Source organism: Oncorhynchus mykiss, chromosome 8 (genome assembly GCF_057628025.1).
Source record: "Oncorhynchus mykiss isolate SJ-2025 chromosome 8, ASM5762802v1, whole genome shotgun sequence".
Lineage (NCBI taxonomy): Eukaryota > Metazoa > Chordata > Actinopteri > Salmoniformes > Salmonidae > Oncorhynchus > Oncorhynchus mykiss.
This window is the reverse complement of record NC_143029.1, coordinates 57146663-57172640: the sequence shown is the minus strand read 5'-3', so window position 1 is coordinate 57172640 and position 25978 is coordinate 57146663. Positions and strand designations below refer to the sequence as shown.

The 25978-nt window shown below is 43.2% G+C and overlaps 3 protein-coding genes across 3 annotated transcripts in view; 2 read left to right on the top strand and 1 right to left on the bottom strand.

The window, feature by feature from the left end:
* The first annotated feature begins 9162 nt into the window (after positions 1-9162).
* Positions 9163-16003, top strand: LOC110530166 (actin-related protein 2/3 complex subunit 5). The gene is made up of 4 exons (XM_090182049.1): positions 9163-9426; positions 9909-9980; positions 10204-10380; positions 15053-16003. The coding sequence occupies exons 1-4, from the start codon at positions 9286-9288 to the stop codon at positions 15113-15115; spliced, it is 453 nt and encodes a 150-aa protein (XP_090038175.1). The 5' UTR covers positions 9163-9285; the 3' UTR covers positions 15116-16003.
* Positions 16004-16414: 411 nt separating this feature from the next.
* LOC110530939 (serine/threonine-protein kinase pim-3-like) lies at positions 16415-18231 on the bottom strand. Its single transcript, XM_090182050.1, has 5 exons — positions 18042-18231; positions 17832-17882; positions 17310-17531; positions 16982-17138; positions 16415-16754 (listed from the first exon to the last, which is right to left on the bottom strand). Exons 1-5 carry the CDS (start codon positions 18153-18155, stop codon positions 16528-16530), a joined length of 771 nt encoding a protein of 256 aa, XP_090038176.1. The 5' UTR covers positions 18156-18231; the 3' UTR covers positions 16415-16527.
* A 2844-nt stretch (positions 18232-21075) lies between these two features.
* The window catches only part of si:ch211-106h4.4 (MAM and LDL-receptor class A domain-containing protein 1), a 36021-nt gene continuing 31118 nt past the window's right edge, over positions 21076-25978 (top strand). The window contains exons 1-9 of the mRNA XM_036985719.2: positions 21076-21304; positions 21736-21864; positions 22255-22383; positions 22593-22692; positions 23097-23262; positions 23376-23518; positions 23644-23711; positions 25027-25158; positions 25406-25530. Of these exons, the coding sequence (XP_036841614.2) occupies positions 21277-21304; positions 21736-21864; positions 22255-22383; positions 22593-22692; positions 23097-23262; positions 23376-23518; positions 23644-23711; positions 25027-25158; positions 25406-25530 (1020 nt within the window). The 5' untranslated portion in view covers positions 21076-21276. The remainder of the gene's footprint in view (positions 21305-21735; positions 21865-22254; positions 22384-22592; positions 22693-23096; positions 23263-23375; positions 23519-23643; positions 23712-25026; positions 25159-25405; positions 25531-25978) is intronic.

The following is a 25978-nucleotide window of genomic DNA, read 5'->3' as shown; positions in this document are numbered from 1 at the left end:
ACACACACCCCATATTCAATCACAACCACACTCCTCCCATATATACACCCGCACATACCCACATACTGGCTCTCTATGTCCTCTGTTTATTGTGTTTTTATACCCTACCATGTTGATTCCCACCTAATTTCGGGCTTTTGAGTACTTTTGTATTCCAGTTCCTTTATATATGAAAGAAGTATTATTTCTATAATTGTCCCGTCTTCTAATGCTGTCTTTTATCCATTTATAAAAATAAATGTAAATATAAATGATTTTACAACATTCCCTATCGTGAATGGTACAGTGTATTTGTAATTTATGTCTTTAGCAATTTGTTTTGTTTTCCTCTTTTTTTTTATTACAATCCCTACCATGGATAGTAATGGGTGGTCCATTATTCAAACTTCGTATTATTTCAAATATCTATGGGGCCGCAGGGTAGCCTAGTGGTTAGAGCGTTGGACCAGTTACCGAAAGGTTTCATGTTCAAATCCCTGAGCTGACAAGGTACAAATCTGTCATTCTATCCGTGAACAGGCAGTTGACCCGCTAGGCCGTCATTGAAAATAAGAATTTGTTCTTAACTGACTTGTCTGAAGGTAGTCTCGGAATAGTTGGTTATCAATGTACAGTTTATTGACTACGAGAGCAACACGTTTTCATTTTAGTCTACTCACTTTGAAGAGTGGGTAGAGAACTTTGTGCCGTTCTGCAATTTCCTTCAGGAACTGATCATTCATGTCTATTTTCGTGCCAGCGAGTCATTTGCTCAGGCTTTTAACCATTATTTATCCTTAAAGAATACAAATCTGACTCAAACTATGTCATGCTAAAGTTTGATTTACACTACAGTATCACCTGGGATCTGTAGCGTTTTAACCAGGAAATCTTTCACCAAACTCTCTGGATCTTCACCCTCATTCCATTTAATAATACCGGTAAATCCCATATTTTCCCGCCTAGATCTAGTCTGTATTTTAAGTAAGACTTCTCTCAGAGTAACGTCCGTTTCAATAGTACTGACTGCACCTTTAAGCTTGTTTCTTTCTTTCTTTCTCTGTTGTCGCGTATTTTTCGTCACTTATCTCAAGTTCAAGTAAGCCCAATATAATTGATCGACTTTAGCAAGTTAGTTTCTACGCTTACCGTTCCTGGTGGTGAAAAGCATACATCGTTTGTGCCAGTCGAGGAGTCTAGTCTTCTTTTGGGGATTGGTTCTCTGTGCTTATTCTTCAACATGTTTTGGTGTTGAATGTATTGGTAATATTGGTTGATACATATCTCTAGTCTTATCATTTTGTTTTGTGTTATCCAGATTGAAGGTTATTTCCCACCAGTATAGGAGTATGTGGAGTGAAGTGCTAATATTTAGTCCGATTTACAGATATTGAATATTAGGTTTTTATCTTGTGGCATTCTGCTCTGTTGTCTATAGTCCGCCATTGATCCCTATCAACAGAGTAAACGTTATCATATGATGAATGTTTTATTAAGTACGGTGTGAAAAGTATTGTAAATAATTGTGTGTTCCTGGGTGGGATCAAACCTTGTCTTAAAAAAGGTCATAAGGTCACCAAAATTGTGCTACAGCTATACACGACTGGCCCACCCGTGGCAGGCAGGGATACTGACCCCTCACTATACTAATGAGGAGCACATGCCTGCCTTTCCACAGCGCCACCACTCCTTATGTGAGTCAATCAGTGAAATTCCATTGGCCCGTACCCACACTCTCCCTACGCAACCTCACTCACGTTCACACAGTTGCTCAGTTCCTTCGGCCCTCCTTCTCCATCCCCTACACTGCGGAAGAGAAGCAGAAAAAGGGGTTGGGGGGAATGTTAGAGCTCCCCTCCCCTTCTCCCGTTCTACCCAGTGGGAGAGAAGCAGGGGATGGCTGACTGAGTGGCGTGATGTGAGGGTGAAAATAAATGTGGTTGTGTGGAAAGTTGAGCAAACCTCTATTTGATTTTTCAGAGGCTGGCAGGCTGGTAGGCTGAAATGGATTGGCAACACACCATAAGCTCATTATACACACATTCCACATTGGGATGGCCCTATTCCATTGATGGTGTCTCACTAAGGAACCTCTTCCTTTGGGTTGCTTTTAGTTACTCTGCCACTGGCCATATCATGCAACAAAGTGAACCTATACCTGTGGAATGGTTAACCACTTATTTGTATATAATAGATAACAAATAGTATACTGCCCTGTTGCCAATACAGAGATCTATTCAAAAAAGTGGGCCAGGAGATGCAATGATTCATTAATGGTTTGAATGTGTTTAAAAATCTGTCTTTGTGAACCGGTAGTGTAGCAATGTTTCATGTAAATTAAAGTTATGGGTTCCTGTTTCACAGGTAGACAATGTTGTTTACAAGTATCAAATACTGATAAAGAAATGGACAATATGGACTGGACAGTATGTGTGCGATGGTATGTGTTTAGAAGATGGGTCAATGTTTATTTACATGACAAATGAAACTGCTATTTGCCTTTTAAATTAGTCCCATGTGTGTAGTAACTCAAACATTTGACAGAATAAGCCCACGTAAGTTGCATTGTCATTCTTGATGCACTAATATCGTCAAGAAATTAAGATCCGCATGAGAACATTGAGTGCATGCTTAGTCCCCTCCTGTACTCCCTGTTCACCCACGACTGCGTGGCCAAGCACGACTCCAACACCATCATTAAGTTTGCCGACGATACAACAGAGGTAGGCCTGATCAAAGACAACGATGAGACAGTCTATAGGGAGGAGGTCAGAGACCTGGCAGTGTGGTGTCAGGACAGCAACCTCTCCCTCAATGTGAGCAAGACAAAGGAGCGGATCGTGGACTACAGGAAAAGGAAGGCCGAACAGGCCTCCATTAACATCGACGGGGCTGTAGTGGAGCAGGTTGAGAACTTTGAGTTCCTTGGTGTCCACATCACCAAAAAAATATCATGGTCCAAACACACCAAGACAGTCGTGAAGAGAGCATGACAACACCTTTTTCCCCTCAGGAGACTGAAAAGATTTGGCATGGGTGCCCAGATCCTCAACAGTTCTACAGCTGCACCATCGAGAGCATCCTGACTGGTTGCATCACCGCCTGGTATGGCAACTGCTCGGCATCCAGCCATAAGGCGCTACAGAGGGTAGGGCGTACGGCACAGTACATCACTGGGGCCAAGCTTCCTGCCATCCAGGACCTATGTACTAGGGGGTGTCAGAGGAAAGCCCTAAAAATTGTCAAAGACTCCAGTCACTCAAGTCATAGACTGTTCTCTCTGCTACCGCAGGGAAAGCGGTACCGGAGCGTCAATTCTAGGTCCAAAAGGCTCCTTAACAGCTTCTACCGCTAAGCCATAAGACGGCTGAACAATTAATAAAATGCCACCAGGACTATTTACATTGTCACCCCCCCCCCCCCCCCCCCCCCCCCCTCTTGTTTATTATCTATGCATAGTCACTTTACTCCTACCTACATGTACAATTTACCTCGACTTGCCTGTATCCCCGCACATTGACTCGGTACCGGTACCCCCTGTATTTAGCCTCGTTATTGTTATTTTAATTGTGTTACTCTTTATTTTGTACTTTAGTTTATTTCGTAAATATTTTATAGAACTGCATTGTTGGTTAAGGGCTTGTGTGTAAGCATTTCACGGTAAGGTCTAAACCTGTTGTATTCGGCGCGTGTGAATAAAATTAGATTGGATTTGTATTGTGTGATTGTATAAGTGCGATGTGTGCAAGTGGAAGGGAACCACATACAGCTCTTGGTAGACCGAAAAGAGATCTTAACAAAAACAATGACTCAGCTCTATTACCTTGTTGTCTGTGAACCAGCTGTCTAGACATATGCTCCTGCATTTCCCCTAGCAAAAACTTCAAAGACTCACACACTTGTCATCTACTGTAGAAATTGAATGCTGACTCACTGTTTCACCCCTATTTCCTGGTTTTCAAAGGTATATTTAATAACACATACTACTAACACTTAAGTGAATCACCTAAACACTCAGTATCAATTCCATTCATAAACTGGAATAAACTGGAGCAGGAATGTGTTAGTTGACTCATGTTATGTTACAGTACCCTCTGTTAACCTAGTTGACTAGGCTGACTAGGCTCTCAACTTAGCATACTTCGTTGTCCGTTGATGGTTAAGCGGGGGCCTCGTTGTATTGAAAGTGGTTAGGGGTATGCTTATGGCACTGCTATGACATACAGGAGTCATAGAACGTCCTACCTCTTGCTAGGAACCCACATTTAAGCAATGTGTTTCAATAGGCTTCCTGGGAATTTCGTCATTCCTCATTTAAGCAATGCGTTTCGATAGGCTACCTGGGAATTTCGTCATTCCTCATTTAAGCAATGCGTTTCGATAGGCTACCTGGGAATTCCGTCATTCGTCATTTAAGCAATACATTTCAATAGGCTACCTGGGAATTTCGTCATTCCTCATTTAAGCAATGTGTTTCAATAGGCTACCTGGGAATTTCGTCATTCCTCACCTATAATTGAGAGGGAAGTTCCCTCTTCTCTCTCACACCATAGTTTCCGGGTTAGAGCGTTAGGCCAGTAACCAAAATGCTGCTGGTTCGAATTCTAGAGCTGACAAAGTTAAAAATCTGTGGCAATGCAGTTGAGCAAGGCACTTAACCCCAATTGCTCCAGGGGTGCTGCAAAATGGTGACCCTGTCTGTGAAGCCACTCTCCGCGGGTGTCTCGTGGGAGTTGGGATATGCAAAAAACACACTTGTACAAGTGTGTAACAGGACAAATAAAAGTACCCACCAACTTCAGTAACCCTACCAATGGCTATGAAACTGAAATAAAGCACAGTCAAATCTAACCTTAGAGAGACAGTACACTCAATACATTTGATCTGACACAGCATATTTTTTGCATATTTTTTTATTACTTGAAAAGTCCGTTAAGAACAAATTCTTACTTACAATGACAGCCTAGGAACAGTGGGTTAACTGCCTTGTTCAAGGGCAGAACAACAGATTTTTACATTGTCGGCTCAGAGATTCAATCTAGCAACCTTTCAGTTACTGGCCTAAAGCTCTAACCACTAGGCTACCTGCCGCCCCAAAATTATTCACATGGATTTAGTCTAATATACAACGATACCTTGTTTATTATTATTCTCAAATGGTCACTATGCAACCTCAATAATACTTCTTATTTATGTGGCTCATAGGCTGCGTTCAGACGGGCAGCTAATTTCTGATCTTCTTTTCCACTAATCGGTCTGTTGACCATTCAGATCAGCTCTGAAAAAGAGCTGCTGTGGAAAGATCTTATGTGACTGGTCATAAAAACAATTAGTGAAAAAAAGATCAGAAGTGGGCTGCCTGTCTAAACGCATTCATAACGTTTTATTGGTACACCTGTTTAGCAAAAAAAAATATATATACAGTACCAGTCAAAAGTTTGGACACACCTACTCCCACCTACTCAAGGGTTTTCCTTAATTTTTTACTATTTTCTACATTGTAGAATAAAAGTGAAGACATCAAAACCATGAAATAATACATATATATGGAATCATGTAGTAACCAAAAACGTGTTAAATCTAAATATATTTTAAATTTGAGATTCTTCAAAGTAGTCACCCTTTGCCTTGATGACAGCTTTGCACACTCTTGGCCTTCTCTCAACCAGCTTCACCTGGAATGCTTTCACAACAGTCTTGTAGGAGTTCTCACATACTGTATGCTGAGCACTTGTTGGCTGTTTTTCCTTCACTCTGTGGTCCAACTCATCCCAAGTCATGTCAATTGGGTTGACGTTGGGTGATTGTGGAGGCCAGGTCATCTGACGCAGCACTCCATCAATCTCCTGCTTGGTCAAATAGACCTTACACAGACTGGAGGTGTGTTCGGTCATTGTCCAGTTGAAAAACAAAGGACAGTCCCACTAAGCGAAGTCACCAGCAAAGCATCCCCACACCATCACACCTCTTCATCCACGGTGGGAACCACACATATGGAGATCATCCGTTCACCTACTCTGCGTCTCACAAAGACCCCGAGGTTGGAACCAAAAATCTCAAATTTGGACTCCAGACCAAAGGACAGATTGCCACCGGTCTGATGTTCATTGCTCGTGTTTCTTGCCCCAAGCAAGTCTCTTCTTCTTATTGGTGTCCTTTAGTATTGGTTTATTTGCAGAAATTCGACCATGAAGGCCTGAGTCACGCAGTCTCCTCTGAATAATTGATGTTGAGATGTGTCTGTTATTTGAACTCTGTGAAGCATTTATTTGGGCTGTAATCTGAGGTGCAGTTAACTCTAATGAACTTATCCTCTGCAGCAGAGGTATCTTTGGGTCTTACTTTCCTGTGCCGGTCCTCATGAGAGCCAGTTTCATCATTGCGCTTGATGGTTTTTGCTCTTGAAATTTTCCGGATTGACTGAACTTCTTAGGGCTAGGCGTCCTATCAGCGGGACACCTGTCGACATCTTCCGGTGAAATTGGAGGATGCGCAATTCAAATAAATAATCATAAAAATTATGTATATTAAACATTTAGGTACATACAAGTGTCTTATGTCGGTTAAAAGCTTAAAGTCTTGTACATCTAACTGCATTGTCCGATTTACAATAGGCTTGACAGCGAAAACATGCCATGCGATTGTTTGAGGACGGCGCCCCACATCAAAATATTTTTCAACCAACACCTGACATCACAAATAACGATTAAATATTAATTTACTTTTTGAAAATCTTCCTCTGATTTGCAATCCACAGGGTCCCAGCTACAACATGCATGGTCGTTTTGTAAGATAAAATCGTTCTTTATATCCCAAAAAGTCAGTTTAGTTGGCGCCATCGAATTGAGTAATCCACTCGTTCAACTTGCAGAGAAAGGAATCCAAAAAGCCATAATATGGACATGGTCTTTTAACAAATAGGGTTATCTTCTGTATACCACCCCTACCTTGTCACAACACAAATGATTGGCTCAAACGCATTAAGGAGGAAAGAAATTACACAAATTAACTTTTAACAAGGCACTCCTGTTAATTGAAATGCATTCCAGGTGACTACCTCAAGAAGCTGGTTGAGAGAATGCCAAGAGTGTGCAAAGCTGTCATCAAGGCAAAGGGTGGCTACTTTGAAGAATCTCAAATATATTTTGATTTGTTTAATACTTTTTTGGTTACTACATGACTCCATGTGTGTATTTCATAGTTTTGATGTCTTCACTATTATTCTACAATGTAGAAAATAGTCAAAATAAAGAAAAACCCTTGAATGAGTAGGTGTGTCCAAACTTTTGACTGGTACTGTCTATACAGTGGGGCAAAAAAGTATTTAGTCAGCCACCAATTGTGCAAGTTCTCCCACTTAAAAAGATGAGAGAGGCCTGTAATTTTCATCATAGGTACACTTCAACTGACAGACAAAATGAGAAAAAAAATGCAGAAAATCACATTGTAGGATTTTTAATGAATTTATTTGCAAATTATGGTGGAAAATAAGTATTTGGTCAATAACAAAAGTTTATCTCAATACTTTGTTAAATACCCTTTGTTGGCAATGACAGAGGTCAAACGTTTTCTGTAAGTCTACACAATGTTTTCACATACTGTTGCTGGTATTTTGGCCCATTCCTCCATGCAGATCTCCTCTAGAGCAGTGGTGTTTTGAGGCTGTTGCTGGGCAACACAGACTTTCAACTCCCTCCAAAGATTTTCTATGGGGTTGAGATCTGGAGACTGGCTAGGACACTCCAGGACCTTGAAATGCTTCTTACGAAGCCACTCCTTCGTTGCCCGGGCGGTGTGTTTGGGTTCATTGTCATGCTGAAAGACCCAGCCACGTTTCATCTTCAATGCCCTTGCTAATGGAAGGAGGTTTTCACTCAAAATCTCACGATACATGGCCCCATTCATTCTTTCCTTTACACGGATCAGTCGTCCTGGTCCCTTTGCAGAAAAACAGCGCCAAAGCATGATGTTTCCACCCCCATGCTTCACAGTAGGTACGGTGTTCTTTGGATGCAACTCAGCATTCTTTGTCCTCCAAACACGACGAGTTGAGTTTTTACCAAAAAGTTATATTTTGGTTTCATCTGACCATATGACATTCTCCCAATCTTCTTCTGGATCATCCAAATGCTCTCTAGCAAACTTCAGACGGCCCTGGACATGTACTGGTTTAAGCAGGGGGACACGTCTGGCACTGCAGGATTTGAGTCCCTGGCGGCGTAGTGTGTTACTGATGGTAGGCTTTGTTACTTTGGTTCCAGCTCTCTGCAGGTCATTCACTAGGTCCCCCCGTGTGGTTCTGGGATTTTTGCTCACCGTTCTTGTGATCATTTTGACCCCATGGGGGGAGATCTTGCGTGAAGCCCCAGATCGAGGGAGATTATCAGTGGTCTTTTATGTCTTCCATTTCCTAATAATTGCTCCCACAGTTGATTTCTTCAAACCAAGCTGCTTACCTATTGCAGATTCAGTCTTGCCAGCCTGGTGCAGGTCTACAATTTTGTTTCTGGTGTCCTTTGACAGCTCTTTGGTCTTGGCCATAGTGGAGTTTGGAGTGTGACTGTTTGAGGTTGTGGACAGGTGTCTTTTATACTGAGAACAAGTTGCCATTAATAGGTGCCATTAATACAGGTAACGAGTGGAGGACAGAGGATCCTCTTAAAGTTACAGGTCTGTGAGAGCCAGAAATCTTGCTTGTTTGTAGGTGACCAAATACTTATTTTCCACCATAATTTGCAAATACATTCATTTAAAAATCCTACAATGTGATTTTCTGCATTTTTTTTCTCATTTTTTCTGTAATAGTTTAAGTGTACCTATGATGAAAATTACAGGCCTCTCTCATTTTTTTTCAGTGGGAGAACTTGCACAATTGGTGGCTGACTAAATACTTTTTTGCCCCACTGTATATATACTTTTTCGTTGCCTGTTTTGCATGCTATTTTGGCATTAATACGTGTCACATATCAGTTTGCATACAACGTTTTTTTAAAATTAAAAAGCCGAATACAAACATGGTCTCTTTTTTTCTTTCTTGAGTAAGGCAGCTCCAAAATGCAAGCGTTTCAGCCTAGCTTTTCACTTAGGCAGAGAGATAGTGTTTTCTTGACCTTTACCACCATCTACTGTTATTTATGAGTACTGCTCCAACTATACAAATCATACATCAACCACTAGAAAGCGCCCTCTATGCGGAAGTGAAGCTGTCACTGCGAGACAGGAAATTAAACCAGGAATTATTTTACTGTAAAAGGAGCACAGACCGATTGCAGTATTCTTCTTTAAACAACAAACCATATCGTCAAAATGTCGAAAAATACTGATTCGAACCAATTCAGGAAGGTGGACGTTGACGAGTACGACGAGAACAAATTTGTGGATGATGAGGATAATGGAGAGAGTCAGGTCGGTCCAGATGAAGCAGAAGTGGATTCGCTGATCAGACAATATCCTTTTACATTGATTTGATTTAATACGTTCACATTTACATTTGATAAAGTGGCGTGAAGCCGATACAGATTTTCTCCAAAATGTTGCAATGCACAGACCATCTGGCAAGTCGTGGTATGATTTTGCAGAATCAAGTATATTTGCTTTTGCGCGTGTAATTTCAAGTCAGGGCGTGGTGCTCTCATGTCTTTTAATCGTTATATATATTTGAGGAGAAAATACAATACACGTTGTGCAGTCAGACTTGGTGTTTTATTCAGTAGAAGTTTAGTGGTGGTGTTAGGCCTAATATTTTGTTTATTACCTGAAGCAGGTTCTGACAAATTGGGGGGTAGGAAGTGGATTCCACAAGGCAGTCATTGAGTTTCTGAAACATAAAAGCAACTTGATTTGAAGAGGTGAATCAAGCCGACCATGACTGTCGCATCAGTGTTAAACTGTGTTGTCTCTCTGTCTGTTTTCCTTAACACTGATGCACAGGCAACCTGATGGAAGCGCTGCAGGCTGTGCTGAAGAATCCTCCAATCAACACCAAAAACCAAAATGTTAAGGTCAGTCTTCCTTACAACACAATAGATCCGTTTTGAGCATTAATAACAGCCCAATGTTAAACACAACTTGCCTCTGTGTTCCTCAACATACACTTTGAGCTTCCATCTCCTCAAAACGGAACTGTATAGTCTGCGGTTCACACATCATGACATCATACAGAGTTGAGGCATGTGAAAGTGTGTACTTCCTGAGCAGAAGATACTAAAGTTTGTGTTTTTATAGGATCGCGCTGAGGCCCTGGTGCTTAAAGTGCTGAGCGCCTTCAAGAGTAGTGACATTGAGAAGGCTGTTCAGTCTCTGGATAAGAACGGCGTTGACCTGCTCATGAAGTACATCTACAAGGGTTTTGAGAAGCCTTCTGAAAACAGCAGTGCTACACTGCTGCTGTGGCACGAAAAGGTAAGATTTATCCTTATTGGTGAATGGCTGGAAGCACTTACAGGGTGTGTGGGCATGCTAAATGATGATACAGTTGAAGTCGGAAGTTTACAAATAAATTTAAACTCAGTTTTTCACAATTCCTGACATTTAATCCTAGTAAAAATTCCCTGTCTTAGGTCAGTTAGGATCACCACCTCATTTCAATAATGTGAAATGTCTGAATAATAGTAGAGAGAATGATTTATTTAAGCTTTTATTTCTTTCATCACATCCCAGTGGGTCAGAAGTTTACATACACTCAATTAGTATTTGGTAGCATTGCCTTTAAATGGTTTAACTTGGGTCAAATGTGTCAGGTAGCCTTCCACAAGCTTCCCACAATAAGTTGGGTGAATTTTGGCCCATTCCTTCTGACAGAGCTCATGAAACGTTCATCTCTAGGAGACAGAAGGCGTCTCCTTCCTGAGCGGTATGACGGCTGTGTGGTCTCATGGTGTTTATACTTGCGTATTATTGTTTGTACAGATGAACGTGGTACCTTCAGGCGTTTGGAAATTGCTCCCAAGTATGAACCAGACTTGTGGAGGTCTACAATTTTCTTTCTGAGGTTTTGGCTGATTTCTTTTTATTTTCCCATGATATCAAACAGAGGTTTGAAGGTGGGCCTTCAAATACATCCACAGGTACACCTCCAATTGACTCAAATGATGTCAATTAGCCTATCAGAAGCTTCTAAAGTCATGACATTATTTTCTGGAATTTTCCAAGCTGTTTAAAGGCACAGTCAACTTAGTGTATGTAAACTTCTGACTTCAACTGTATTCTTGTGGGAAGCTGCTATAGACCACCAAGTGCTAACAGTCAGTATCTGGATAATATGTGTGAAATGCTTGATACTGTATGTGATATCAACAGAGAAGTATATTTTCTGTGTGATTTTAAATGTTGACTGGCTATCATCAAGCTGCCCACTCAAGAAAAAACGTCAAACTGTAACCAGGTCTTGTAAACTGGTTCAGGTTATCAGTCAACCTGCCAGGGTATTTACAAACAGCACAGGAATGAAATCTTCAACATGTATCCAAATCCATAGGATGTAGTGATCACAATATAATATCCATATCTAGGAAAACCAAAGTTCCAAAAGCTGGGCCTAATATAGTGTATAAGAGGTCATACAAGACGTTTTGTAGGGATTCATATGTTGATGATGTAAAGAATATTTTTCTGGTCTGGGGTGTGTAATGAGGAGCAACCTGACGCTGCACTTGACGCATTTATGAAATGTCTTATTCCAGTTAGTAATAAGGACGCACCCGTTATGAGACATCATTTATTTATATAAAGATAGATAGTAAAAAAGCTTTGGAGCACCTTAAATGACGTTTTGGGGAAACAAGACAAGTCGGCTCCATCATTCATTGAGTCAGATGGCTTATTTATCACCAAACCCACTGATATTGCCATCTTATTTAATGACTTTTTCATTGGCAAGATAAACGTCAACAAATGCTGACACTACACATCCAAGTGTATCTGACCAAATTATGAAAGGCAAGAATTGTACTTTTGAATTCCGTAAAGTCAGTTTGGAAGAGGTGACAAAATGTATTGTTGTCTACCACCAATGACAAGCCACCGGGGTCTGACAATCTGGATGGAAAATTACTGATGTTAATTGCGGACGATATTGCCACCCCTATTTGCCACATCTTCAATTTCAGACTACTAGATAGTGTGTGTCCTCAGGCCTGGAGGGAAGCTAAAGTCATTCCACTACCTAAGAATAGTAAAGCCCCCTTTACTGTCTCAAATAGCCGACCAATCAGCCTGTTACCAACCCTTAGTAAACTTCTGGAAATTGATGATAAAATGATTGTGGGGGCTGTTTTGTTACACTTCAGTGCAGCTTTTGACATTATCGATCATAGTCTGCTGCTGGAAAAATGTATGTGTTATGGCTTTACACCCTCTGCTATAATGTGGATAAGAGTTACTTGTCTAGCAGAGGGTGCTCACAGAGGGTGTTCTTTAATGGAAGCCTCTCAAACATAATCCAGGTAGAAGCAGGAATTCCCCAGGGTAGCTGTTTAGGCCACTTGCTTTTTTCAATCTTTACTAACGACATGCTTTGAGTAAGGCCATTATATCTATGTATGCGGATGACTCAACCCTATACACGTCAGCTAAATGACTGCAACACTTAACAAAGAGCTGCGGTTAGTTTCGGAATGGGTAGCAAGGAATAAGTTAGTCCTAAATATTTCCAAGACTAAAAGCATTATATTTGGGACAAATTAATCAATCCCTAAACCATAAACCTCAACTACATATCATAATGAATAATGTGGAAATTGAGCAAGTTGAGGTGACTAAATTGCTTGGAATAACCAAGTATGGAGTACTTGGAGTATAATAAAGTGATGCTCTGCCTTAACAACACTATCAACAATGCAGGTCCTGCAGGCCCCAGTTTTGTAGCACCTGGACTACTGTTCAGTTGTGTGGTCAGGTGCCACAAAGAGGGGCCTCTGAAAATTGTAGTTGGCTCAGAACAGGGCAGCACGGCTGGCCCTTAAAAGTACACAGAGAGCTAACATTAATGACATGCATGTCAATCTCTCCTGGCTCAAAGTGGAAGAGAGACTCATTACTTGTTTTTGTAAGGGGTGTTGACAAGCTGAAGGTACCGAGCTGTCTGTTTTAAAAATACTAGCACACAGCTTGGACACCCACGCATACCCCACAAGACATGCCACCAGAGGTCTCTTCACAGTCCCCAAGTCTAGAACAGACTATGGGAGGCGCACAGTACTACATAGAGCCATGACTACATGGAACTCTACTCCACATCAGGTAACTGATGCAAGCAGTAGAATCAGATTTAAAAAGCAGATAAAAATACACCTCGTGGAACAGCGGAGACTGTGAAGCAACAAGCATAGGCACAGACACATGCATATACACGCACACGATAACATATGCACTATTTTTTTAATATATATTTTTTCAACTTTATTTAACCAGGTAGGCTAGTTGAGAACAAGTTCTCATTTACAACTGCGACCTGGCCAAGATAAAGCAAAGCAGTGCGACACAAACAACAACACGGAGTTACACATGGAATTAACAAACATGGAATACACACGTACACATGGATTTTGTGTTGTAGATATGTGGTAGTGGAGTATGGGCCTGAGGGCACTCACTTAGTGTGTTGTGAATTCGGTATTGTATAACTGCCTTAATTTTGCCAGGCCCCAGGAAGAGTAGCTGCTGCCATGGGGATCCCTAATAAATATGCTAATTGACTGAACATTCCAAATGACCATGGCAATTATGCGTCGTAATATGAATATGCAGCCAGCGATCCGCAGTATCCAAGGTACAGCATCCTATCAACTGCGCCGCTGCGCTTATAGTCTATGGCGGGCCTGTGCGTCAAATCTTCAGCAGCAGTCAGCAGATCTCATGACCCGCTGCCCTGTTAAACTTCAAATCCTTTCAAGTAACGCCGTCAATTAGAGCAAGGTACATAATGAGTCAAACAAGCACTAGGCCTAAAACATAAGCAACAAATGTGAGCTGGTAGATTAGTCAGCCTACACGGGAGAGGGGGGGGGGGGGATTTACACTCCCAGTTTTGATGTGAGTCCTGCGCATCGGACATGAAGGACCATCCCTAACCTACAGGCCTACTGTGCTTTTTTTAAAATAGATACGGATGAGATGGGTTCATGGTAGGTGCAGTTGGAAGGCTCATGGGTAGGCTCATTTGTTCCCGTGTGGCTCAGTTGGTAAGAGCATGGCGCTTGCAACTCCAGGCTTGTAGGTTCGATTCCCACGGGGGACCAGTACGAGAGAAAAGTATGAAGATGTATGCACTCACCACCATTGCTCACCTTTGACCCCCTGACACCAGACAACGACGCGGTTGGTTGAATGACATCCTGTGTTTGTGTCCCACCAAGTCCCCACCAGCTGTCATTTTAAAGTGGATCACTATCCTTTTATTTTTTTTTGTAAGTCGCTTTTGATAAGAGCGTCTGCTAAATGACCTAAATGTAAAAATGCCTATCAAAACATTTAATTGTAAATAGAAGTGCCACGATCCCAAGGGAAATAGGCCCATGGGAGGAATATGAATTTATATTAATTTAAATATTGTACCTGTAATATATAAACATACCTATGGGAGGTTGGGAGGTTTTTTCTATATCCAGAGACCAAAAACCTGAACAGATGGACACATTTTTAATTTGCAGACGGGGGGGGGGGGGCTGCATTGCAATTATGCATCAAAATAGTCATTACATTCTAGGCTTCTGTTTTTAAATAGATAGGCCTACCACGAACCCATGTTATTCATATCAAACCATGCGACACCTACACACGCGGCAGCGAGTGGGCATGTCGCACATCTCACAGACGTCAGTAACGGTCCAGAAAGCAAGTTTCCTCCAAAAACCGCACCCTATAACACGTAATTTTGAGAATGTTGGCAGTCTATCTGTCCAGAGACACCAAAAGCTGACCTGATAAACACACAGGCTATTTGATTAGCAGGAGAGAGGAATTACATTGAGGGATGACAAACCTCTCCAGTGGGTGTCCCGCAAGCTGCTGATATAATGCTGTTCTTTGCATTCACTGTGTTCATACTGTGTGTATCTTTCTGTGTGTGTTCTAGGCTCTCTCTGCAGGAGGAGTGGGCTCCATCGTGAGAGTGCTCACGGCCAGGAAAACTGTGTAAGGGCTTGTACTGGACCTGACTGACTGACCGCTGGGACCACTCACTCAGAGGATGTGCTGGCACTGGAAACCCCCCAGGGGGCGTGTGTTCATAACGCGTCTCAAAGCAGGAGCACTGACCTAGGATCAGTCTGGCCTTTTAGATCCTAATGAGTAAGAATACACGGACACTCTTGAGATTCTTTATGAATGTGCGCCCCCCCCCCCCCCCAGGTCTGGTTTTCTCTCTACGCTTGAAGGAAGCTCGCAGACATCGGACAGCCTGTCTCAAACGGCCCCTTCGTAGTCCTAAAATGCTTAACGATATTCCATCGGAATCCAACGGTTGTCAAAATGTTGTTGTTGTTCTTGTCAACGAAGTTGAGAAATACTTATATTGTAAGATTTCCGTCATCGTAACGTCGTAAGGATGACATGTGCTATTGTGTCATTTTCCTAGATAAATATTGCGCTATCGTCATGGTGGGTAGGATGGCACCGTCAATTAAGCTTTCACGCCCTCTAATGCAGAGACCAGTTTGTGTGCGATTACGCTGGAACAAGTTAACCTGGTCCCAGATCTGTTTGTCATCTATAGCCAACTCCACTGGGCATGAATAATATACAGCACTAACAGATCTAGGGCCAAGCTAGGAACGAGCCCTTTGGAATGTAGTGATGGAGTGACGTTATCACTATGATCCTGGACACATGTCTCAGAGGGCCTATTTACAAGTATAGAAAAATATCCAAAATGTCTTGGTAGAGTTATTGAGGGAATAGCACGTTCCTTTAGAACAAGTGTACACATTCTGAATCAAATGACCAAAATGCCTTATTGAAATATTCATTTTTTATATATATATGCTGTATAGGACATTTCTGGATTTAATAAACAAACATCTTACAATTTTTTTGTTTGTTTTTTTTCCCTGAAATTTTCACATTTCTTAAATTTCAAACACTAAAGTTTCTCTATGGAAAAACAAGACAATGGAAAATGTCTATAAAAAACTGCAGAAAAAACCCTGACATGCCACTCGGTGTGTTGTGATTGCGTTCTTCTCTTTATTCATATACTGGTATCTTGCAGAGGTTCATTTTGCGTTTCTTCCCTGATCGTTGTTGTCATGGTAACCACAGCTGACCCAGGTGGTAGATCACCCAGTCTCATAAAGTTCGTCCTAGATCACCGGTCCGTCTGCCATCCAATCATGAAGAAGGATCTGCTCTAGAACAGGCCTCTTGGTGGGATCCTGCTGCAGACAGCAGTTGATCAACTCCTTACACTCTGTACCATAAAGGGAAAAAAATTATAGGATGGTGAGTTTGCCTTTGGGTCCCTATTTTAATAATATTTTTTGTCATTGAGCACCATTTTATGTATCCATAAACACATCTAAATGCATACCCACGTTTACCAACACAAACTCTTTATTTTTCTCTCTCAAATGGTCTATTGCACTTGCCTCCCTCCCGCTCACCTTTAGTCAGGCCCTTTTTGAAGCGCAGGCGCCCAGCAATGATATCAGCCTCCTTGTTGAAGGGCAGACGGCCGCACACCAGGCCATAGAGCAGTACCCCCAGTGACCAGATGGTGGCGTGGCGGCCCTGGTACACACCGCTCAGCACCCACTCTGGAGGACAGTACTCCTCTGTGCCTGAGGGGTGAAACATTAGAATTGTTTTATTTTTTATTTATCTTTACCACTGATCATGTACATTAGGGCACACTGACAAAATGTTTTTTTTTAACGGTAATGAGCGCTTCTTATTGGATGAGTTTAGATAGTACCTCCCCATTTCCCTCGGTTTCAGAGCGTTTCCTTGCATTCCGTGCCTACTGAACATGATCACCCTGACCAGCCATTCTCCTGTTGTGTCCTACCTGAGTAGTCTCTGTAGGAGGATTCTCTCAGAAGGTCTCCGCAGCCAAAGTCGATGAGCTTAACCCGTAGGTTGTCCGTCTGCACCAGCAGGTTCTCAGCCTTGACGTCTCGGTGCAGGACCCCTCGGTCGCGGCAATGCCGAACAGCCAGTACCACCTGCAATAACATAATATATGCCTCTTAAAAAAACGGTGATTAAGTAAAGTGTGACTTAGGAGTGACTAGAGATATTTGTGTATGTGATCCCTGCGGGAAATGAACACACAACCTTAGCGTTTCTAGCGCCACGCTTTTACCAACTGCGCCACACAGGTCTCGACCCATCACCTGTATCATGATGATCCTGGCCAGACACTCGTCCACCCGGCCTCCCAGCTCCTCGATGAAATCAAACAGGTCCATGCACGGATAGGGTCTCTCCAGCACCAGGATGAAACGCTCGGCCTCCTCGAACCAGTCCAGCAGGCCCAGCACGTAGCAGCAGGACGGGGGCCGTGAGACGATCTGCATCAGGGCCACCTCCAGGGGCAAGGCACTCTTCTCTCCGGGCTGGAGGTGAGAGGGGTGGGGAAGTTGGAGAGGTGAGGGGGAGAGATGGGGTGGAAAGGTTGAGAAGGGGGGGGGTTGCCATGAGATGAGGTTTTCTCCACAGGTGAGAAGGAGAGTGAAGAACAACAACAACAACAAGCATTCCCTTTATTGAGCACAAGGACAAACAGAACACCCATCTGTTTCCCAACGGAGAACGCAAGAGGGCTATCCAAACCCAGACCAAAACTCAGTAGGAGGGTTCTTGTCTTCTTATACTTACAGTACTTGCCATTGCGTCAACTAAAACAGGCTACTTACAAGCATTACGTATGGCTCGGCCATTCCTCTGTCCACATACTTTATGGCCACCTGACGGGGTAAAAGCAACATGATAGATTCATACAGTAGTGTGCTTTCACTTCTTGCGTTATGTGAATATTGATAGATGACATTTCTAATGTTTCCTCCTATCTGTTAACTTTCTATGACCAGAATTAGAATTCTTTAACCAACTGTTAAAAGCTTCACCTGTTGGCCGTCACTTTTGCGCATGGCGGCGTAGACCGCCCCACATCCTCCTTTACCCAGCATGCTCCCCAGTGTGAAGAGAGACTCAAACCTACCTGCAACAAAGTGACGCATGAGATAAAGCCCAAATCATCACAGATTAGAAATAACAAACTCAAGATCAGATACTGTTTCATGTCATATCCAAATACTAGTTCTTCTTTAGCCTGGTCCCAGATGTCTTTGTGCTGTCTTGCCAGCTCCTGTGGTCATTGTCAGGCCCATGGCAAGACAGCACTAACACATCTGGGACCAGGCTAATTCTTCTTCTGCTGAATTGATACTACGTGTAGTCCGGTCTTACTGGGGTTGGGTCCAAGATTAAAGATACTGGAGTCTGAGGACGAAGAAGAAGAGGACGATCCTCTATTGTTGGGTAGTGGGTTCTTCAACTGGCCTCTCCTTTGTCGGGTTAGATAGTGGATAACGATGGGTATCTCCGGACTAGTGTTTCTATTGTTCTTATTCCTCTTCCAGCCCTCCCTGGACCACACCCTCTCCACCAACTCCTCACTGCTCTCCTCCTCCTCTCTGGCCCTCTTTCTTCTCTTCCGTTTGGTGTTGTCATCACGCCATCTCAGGTTTAGTCCCTTACCATTGTTCACCAACCCTCCTCTCCTTCCCTTCAGTCCCGAGCAGGAAAGAGCTGCGCTCTCCTTTTTCTCCTCCTCCTCCTCGTCTTCCTCTTCCTCCTTGACTTCGTTCTGTCCTCTCAGGGTTTCTTCTTTTCTCTTCCTCCCCCTCTCTCTAATGGCAGCAGCTTCTCTCTCAAGCTCGGCCTGCCTATGTGGAGCTGGAGCTGGGGCTCTGGGCCTTAGTCTGTACGTGTACGTTAAGGCTGGAGTGACCCGTCTTCCTACTGTCTCACTCTGAGAAGAAGGACTTCTGCTGGATGTCTCACTTCGACTTCTGCGTCGGCTCAGGAGCGATTCCTCCCCCATGTCCTTGGCTTTGACTCTCTCTCTGGACTTCAGTTTGATCATGTTGGGCCTCATGCGTGGGTTCTTGGCTCGGGATGGGCCAGGAGAGTCATTGTTGGTGGGTTCGCTCCTACTTGGTTTTGGTTTGGGTCTGGCTCGGCCTCCAGCGTTCTCGCTTGGTAAATGGTTGGGTGTTCTGTTGGTCCTTACTCTCAACAAATAAGGGAATGCTTGTTGTTGTTCCTCCTCACTCTCTGTCTCCTGGGTGTGACTCTCCCTGACCCTCAGCCCTGATATCTCTTCAAACAGACAAGCAGCCTGCTTCATCACTCTTCTACTTTCTCTCTCCTGTCTTTCTCCTTCACTCTCTCCAGACGTCTCACTCTCACTGGCAGAGCCAGAGCTGCTGCTGTTTCCTTCCTCTTCTTCCTTACTCTCATCACTCTCTCCCTCCCTCTCTCTGCAGCTCCCAGGAGATTGGTCCCTCTCGATCTGGGACCTGCGTCTCCTGATAGGGTTGTCTAACCTCCTGCCTTGGGGAGAGTTTCTCCTCCTTCCGCACGGAGACCTGCACCTCCTCACAGAGTCGGCCTCCAGCCTCTTACGGGGAAAGTGTTTCATCCCATCTCTAGAGCCGATTAGTGGAGGCCTGCGCCTTCTCACAGAGTTGGCGTCCACTCTCCTGCACTGTGGCTGGGGAGAGTCTCTCCGCTCTGATGGCTCAGAGGCTCCTGGTGGGCAGGGGCAAGCCGGTGTCCCACGCTTCCCTCTTCCCTCTCTCCCCCTCCTCAGCACTTTCAGTGAGTCTCTGGCCATGGAGAGATGTCTCCTGAGCCCCCTACGCCTCCCACAGACTGGCAGGGAAACAGAGTACCACTAAGTTTTTTCAGACAGAAACAACCGCCTACAGTAGTAGCCTGTTACCGTATGTTTTACCACTATAATCTATAAGATTTGTAGCCCTCGCCTCTTTAATGGCATCTTAAAGAAACTGTTCATTCAGACAGGGTTGACCTTACTAATATTCTGTAAGAGTAAACATATGAATCTACAAAGTAAATGCATAATTCAAACTATTGGCATGTTCTATATATTGTAATAACCAATGATATTGTAATGCAATATTTATTTTCAATTAATTATCTGAACATACCAGGGGCAGTTGATGGATTTGACAACCTCCAAGATGCCATACCTCATGACCCACTGACTTTGTTGTCCTCAAATGGATACGGAGGGATGGTGATGTCACAATAAACCACAGGTGACCGACCGTTCATGATGTCATAATGTCTATGGTGACTGTGCTTGGACACAATATGATGTCACAGAGGAGGTTCCACATCACAATTCCATAGTCTGACTACCATAGTAACATATTATTTGCGTTATTTAGAAGTCCATCTATCAATAACCCAATGAATGTTACTATGGTAAATCATTTGTATTAACTTAAAAAATCTTATGTCCCAATCACGTCACTTTTGTGTCCGTGTCGATTAGATTAGAATTTTGATGATTAGTAGACTAATCTACATCACACAGTAGCTTATCACTGACTTTGGTTTCCAGACCTCAAATTCAACTGTCACCCTTACACTGATCGGTGAACTGTACAGTCGTTTGACGTTTAACATCGGTGTACTGTTCCCACTCTCAACACTGACGACTAGGTTCACTGCCAGTTGGTTACAAGCACACTTGATTTTCTTTGCCTCAACTCCCACCGCCTTACAATCTCTAGGAAAGCTGGCAAAGAAGGAACACAGTGAGGGATCAAGGAGCAGAACCATATTAACTTTCTCTCTAGATCAGGTAGTCCAGAGCTCAGCTGTGCTGTGCCAGACCGACAGAGTTCAGGGTTCAGGGCCCGTTTTTAAAAAGCATCTCAGATTAGGAGTTTTGATCTAGGATCAGCCCCCCCCCCTGTAATACAATCTTCTTCATTATGATCTAAAAGGCTAAACTGATCCTAGATCAGCACTCCTACTCTGAGACTCTCTTAATGAATACTGGCCCTGAAATACATGGTGGGCCATAAAGACTAGGCAGAGGGAATGTGATGTGAGTTTAATGAGTGCGCTGTGTGGACTTTAAGCACATGCTATTGATAAGACCAAACGGTTGAGATAATGGAATCTTTATAAAAACGATCAGTTCAATCAGTTCCTTGGATGGGATGATAAAGTTTATACCAGTCAGGCAGTTTTCTGAAGCCTCACATTCCTTTTCTTTCTTTTCTGTATTTATTGTATTGTTTCCATGGTTTGTTCAACATGAGAAGATTATTGGTTCTCCTATCAGGTGAGTTTACCTTACACATAACGAAATCGCATGATCCTATGTGCACGACTGTGTTTGACTCTTGGATGAGTGTATAAGCAGGACAGTCAGGGTGGTCTCACGTGTGGCGCAACAGTGATACCTAGAGGGGATGGAATGGTTCGTCAGAGGCTGTCGGTAACCGTTATATTGAAATGGTTGCCGTTGTAATCAACCTTCCTGTTCGGTGAATTCGCTTTGTGAATATGTGTCCAGCTCGGCAGACAATGATCAACAGCAGTGCTATTCAGAATGAAAATACTCTACATATTTCTTCATTTGTTTCTCCCTTTCTCATTTTCAGTAGACACACACCTCCTGAATTCTGTTAATTGCAGTTTGCCAATGTAATGTTGTCATTCAACATATAGAATGATCAGATCCGAGAGGTCAAGGAACTTTTTCTGTTTCAGTCTTTTTGATCCTAGTTTCCTGTTGTCCTGAGAGCGACTTCCTGTGTGCGTCTGGCAAATGTGTCCCAGTTGATGATGTCTGTGATTTCAAGGACGACTGTGACGATGGTTCCGACGAGGAGTTCTGTGGTACGTCAATCTGAAATCTTCCTCCGGCTTCTCTGCGTACTCTTCAGCTCTAGAGAGCTATTATTCTCTTCTCTCTGCTCAACTCTTCGTTCTTCTCGTTCAAAATGCCCGACAGAGGCTGTGGGAACAAGTTGTTTCTTCCTTTGATAAAAAAAAACCACCATTCTGTCTAACAATCAAACACTTTCTATCCCTTTTAGTTTTAGTCTTAGTGTTTCTCTAGCGCGTCTCAGACTGTTTGCTGCGTCATATTCATTAGGGCACACCGTAGCGTTTAAAAAAAACAACAACGAGCGTTTCTATTGGACAAGTTCAGGTAGTCCATCCCTGTGTCCGCCTGTTATCTTCTGTTTTGTGCCCAATGAATACGACCCTGGTGTCCCCTCTCAGGGTCGTGTGATTTTGAGCGCCACTCCTGTGGATGGAACGACAGCAGTGTGGGAGTGTACCGCTGGAGTCTGGAGAGGGCTAACATCAGCCTGATTCCTGGACAGGACCACACCACGGGATCACCCTGGGGTATATGTCTCAATACACACACTAAGTTCATCTTCATTCTATTGAAATGGACGAAAGATGATCTCAGTGCTGCGTTGCTTTAAGGGAAACCCAGCCCCAGGGAATAGAATGGTCACATAGCTCCATTGTTATGGACTGCTGTGTTGTCCATGTGCGTCTTTGTACAGTATCTGTGCTGCCTGCTTGATGTGTGTGTTTATATGTTCCAGGTCATGTTATGCATGTGGAAGGAGATTCAGCAACACACTTTGGCAGGGCCGTGTTGTTGCATTCCGTTGACCAACCAATGGCTTTGGGATGCCATATAAGGTAAGGAGAAATTCTGTACTGGTCAGCGTTTCCCTTTGATTTACAGCTTTACGGTTTTAATCATTGCGTAACAAAAAGAGGAGGAGGGAGAGTTCGTGAGGTATAAAGTCATAGTTTTTCATCTGGGGAAAAAGTTTGTTCTGTGTCTTCTTAAACGTATTTCAGAACCTGATGGTGTATTGAAACAGCTATTTACTAAAATACAAACTAATGCTTTTCCATGTGGTAGCTAGAGCTCATTTACTATGATATCAAGAAAGAGTTTAAAATAATATTTGTGGGTTCTTAGCCAGACATGGTCAGAGGTAATTGGCCTTAGCCATTACACCTTAGCCAAGAGGTCCAAGCCTCTTGTTGAGGTCGCTACAGTAGCTGTTGTACTAAGGATGCTCTCATATTTTTAGCTTCTGGTACCACCTCTATGGTGACTTTAGTGCGTCCGCTCGGATGTATCTGAAGATGATCCGAAACACTGGGAGCACAGAATTACTGATGATCTCCAAGCCACAGCAGACTAGAGGATGGGAGAATGCTACGGCCTTCATCGGTAATCAACCAGGAGGTTTCAAGGTTGGCATTGGAAACACACACACACACATACACACACACACACACACACTCTCACACTTGTACATGCACACTCTTTCTCTCTTGCTCTCTCTCTATTTTCCTCCCCCCTTTAGTTGGAGTTTTCTGTGGACCCCTCATCCCTTGGAGCTCAGGACATCATGCTGGATGATATCAGCTTTGAGAGCTGTGGGGAAGGGGACATACCTGCAGGCTCCCAACTCCTCACCTGTGACTTTGAGAAGGACACCTGTGCCTGGTAATAACAATAACAACCATAATAAGAATCAATATAATCTCCAATCCTCATAATCATACTCATCATCATCATCATCATCATCATCCTCCTCCTTAAAATAACATTATTCCTGGTGATGTTTAAAGGTACCCAGACCACACTGTTTCCCTGCTGTGGAAGAGAGAAAGAGGAATAGACCACACTACTGGCAGTGGTAAGTCAAGGGTTTGCCAAACCACAGACTAGATCATATCCTAGATGGAGAGATGGAAGGAGAGATGTTTTAGTCAGGAAATGTAAACAGGATTATTCTCTTTGTGTGTGGTTTTGTTTATTTGATGTATATTTTGGATGTTGACTACACTACACATGCAACAGTATGTGGACACCCCTTCGAATTAGTGGATTTGGCCAGTTCAGCCACAACTGTTGCTGACATGTGTATTAAATAAAACACACCGCCATGCAATCTCCATAGACAAACATTGGCAGTAAAATGGCCTTACTGAAGAGCTCAGTGACTGTCGACCTGGACCGTCATAGGATGCCACCTTTCCAACAATTCAGTTCGTCAAATTTCTGCCCTGCTAGAGCTTCCCGGGTCAACTATAAGTGTTGTTATTGGGAAGTGGAAACGTTTAGGAGCAACAACAGCTCAGCAAAGTGGGAGGCCACACAAGCTCACAGAACGGGACCGCTGAGTGCTGAAGCACGTAGTGCATAATTATAGCCTGTCCTCGGTTGCAACACTCACTACCAAGTTCCAAACTGCCTCTGGAAGCAACGTCAGTACAATAACTGTTAGTTGGGAGCTTTGTAAAATGGCTTTCCATGGCCAAGTAGCCACACACAGGTCTAAGATCACCATGCACAATGCCAAGCGTCGGCTGTAGTGGTGTAAAGTTCACCTCCATTGGCCTCTGGTGCAGTGGAAATGCGTTCTCTGGAGTGTTTAATCACGTTTCACCATCTGGCAGTCTGACAGACGCTACAGCATGCAATGACATGCTAGACAATTCTGTGCTTCCAAGTTTGTGGCAACAGTTTGGACGGCTCTTTCCTGTTTCAGCATGACAATGCCACCGTGCACAAAGCGAAGTCCATACAGAAATGATTTGTTGAGATCGGTGTGAATGGATCATCATGTCACCAGAATAAGACCATCGATATTTATTGGAAAGGAGCATCAAACTCATCACCGTGCACTTTCATCCCCATGTGAAGTTCATCATAATGTATTTAATCTGTAGTCTAATAAACTGCATGCTTTCCCGAGTCGTAGTAGGAGGCCCACACAAATGATGGTTATAATATCAATATGTGTTCATGAATGCGTTTCCACTGCCATTTCTCGCATAATTCATTTTACTGAAACAAAAAGATGCCACCTAGTGAATTATTATTTTATTTTTTTACCAAAGACTGTTCCATTTTTTAAAAATCCATACTTTACTTGCATCAAAAAGTTGGATGGAAACCTGGTTAGAGTACAAGATCGTTCTCAACTGTGCGTGTGCATGTGTTAACAGGTTATTTCATGTCCATTAACCCCGGCAGTAAGCTGGACCCCTCATCAACAGCCAGACTCATCAGCTACCCTCAGCCAGCAGGCACAGTCATCTGTGTTAGTTTCTGGTATCGCATGTACGGCAGTGATATTGGTAAGGATATTTTTTTCAGGCGCCACTGATGGCCAAACTCAATATCTTTGAATTCATTATTGCAAACGGCAATTCGTAATTTTTTTCCCGGGCCAATAAAGATACAACTGCGTGGGGAGTTTCAATAGGCATGATAACGCTGACATCAGACTCTGAGGAGGCCAAGGGGGATCAAAACAGACCAAATGGTGCCTACTGCCTATTGTCACAGTTGAACAGACATGACCCCTATCTGGTTATTCTCCAGGCTCCGTGAGGTTCCTCACCAAGTCAACCAGAGAGCCAGAGACTGTTGTGTGGATGAGACATGGGACTCAGGGGAACAAGTGGCGCTTTACAGACCTTACCTTCACCACTGACACCCCACTACAGGTACATACCGTATGTCGGATCTTAATTTGACCCCTTTCGTCGCAGGAGAAGAAATAATCCTGCAGCAGAAGGGTTTGAATGGGTGTTTAATATTTAGAATAAATTGACATATTTGTAGGGGGTAGATGTATTTTTTTGTTAGAATAAATTGTTCAAGGCAAACAATAGGCCAAATAAATGATTGGTTGCCTCAGTGCCTGTGTGATCCAGTGGTTACAGCCACTGACCCGGCTCACGTGTGGGTTTGAATCAGTAATGTATATAAACCTTGGATCAAATCAAATTTCTTTATATAGCCCTTCGTACATCAGCTGATATCTCAAACTGCTGTACAGAAACCCAGCCTAAAACCCCAAACAGCAAGCAATGCAGGTGTAGAATCATGGTGGCTAGGAAAAACTCCCTAGAAAGGCCAAAACCTAGGAAGAAACCTAGAGAGGAACCAGGC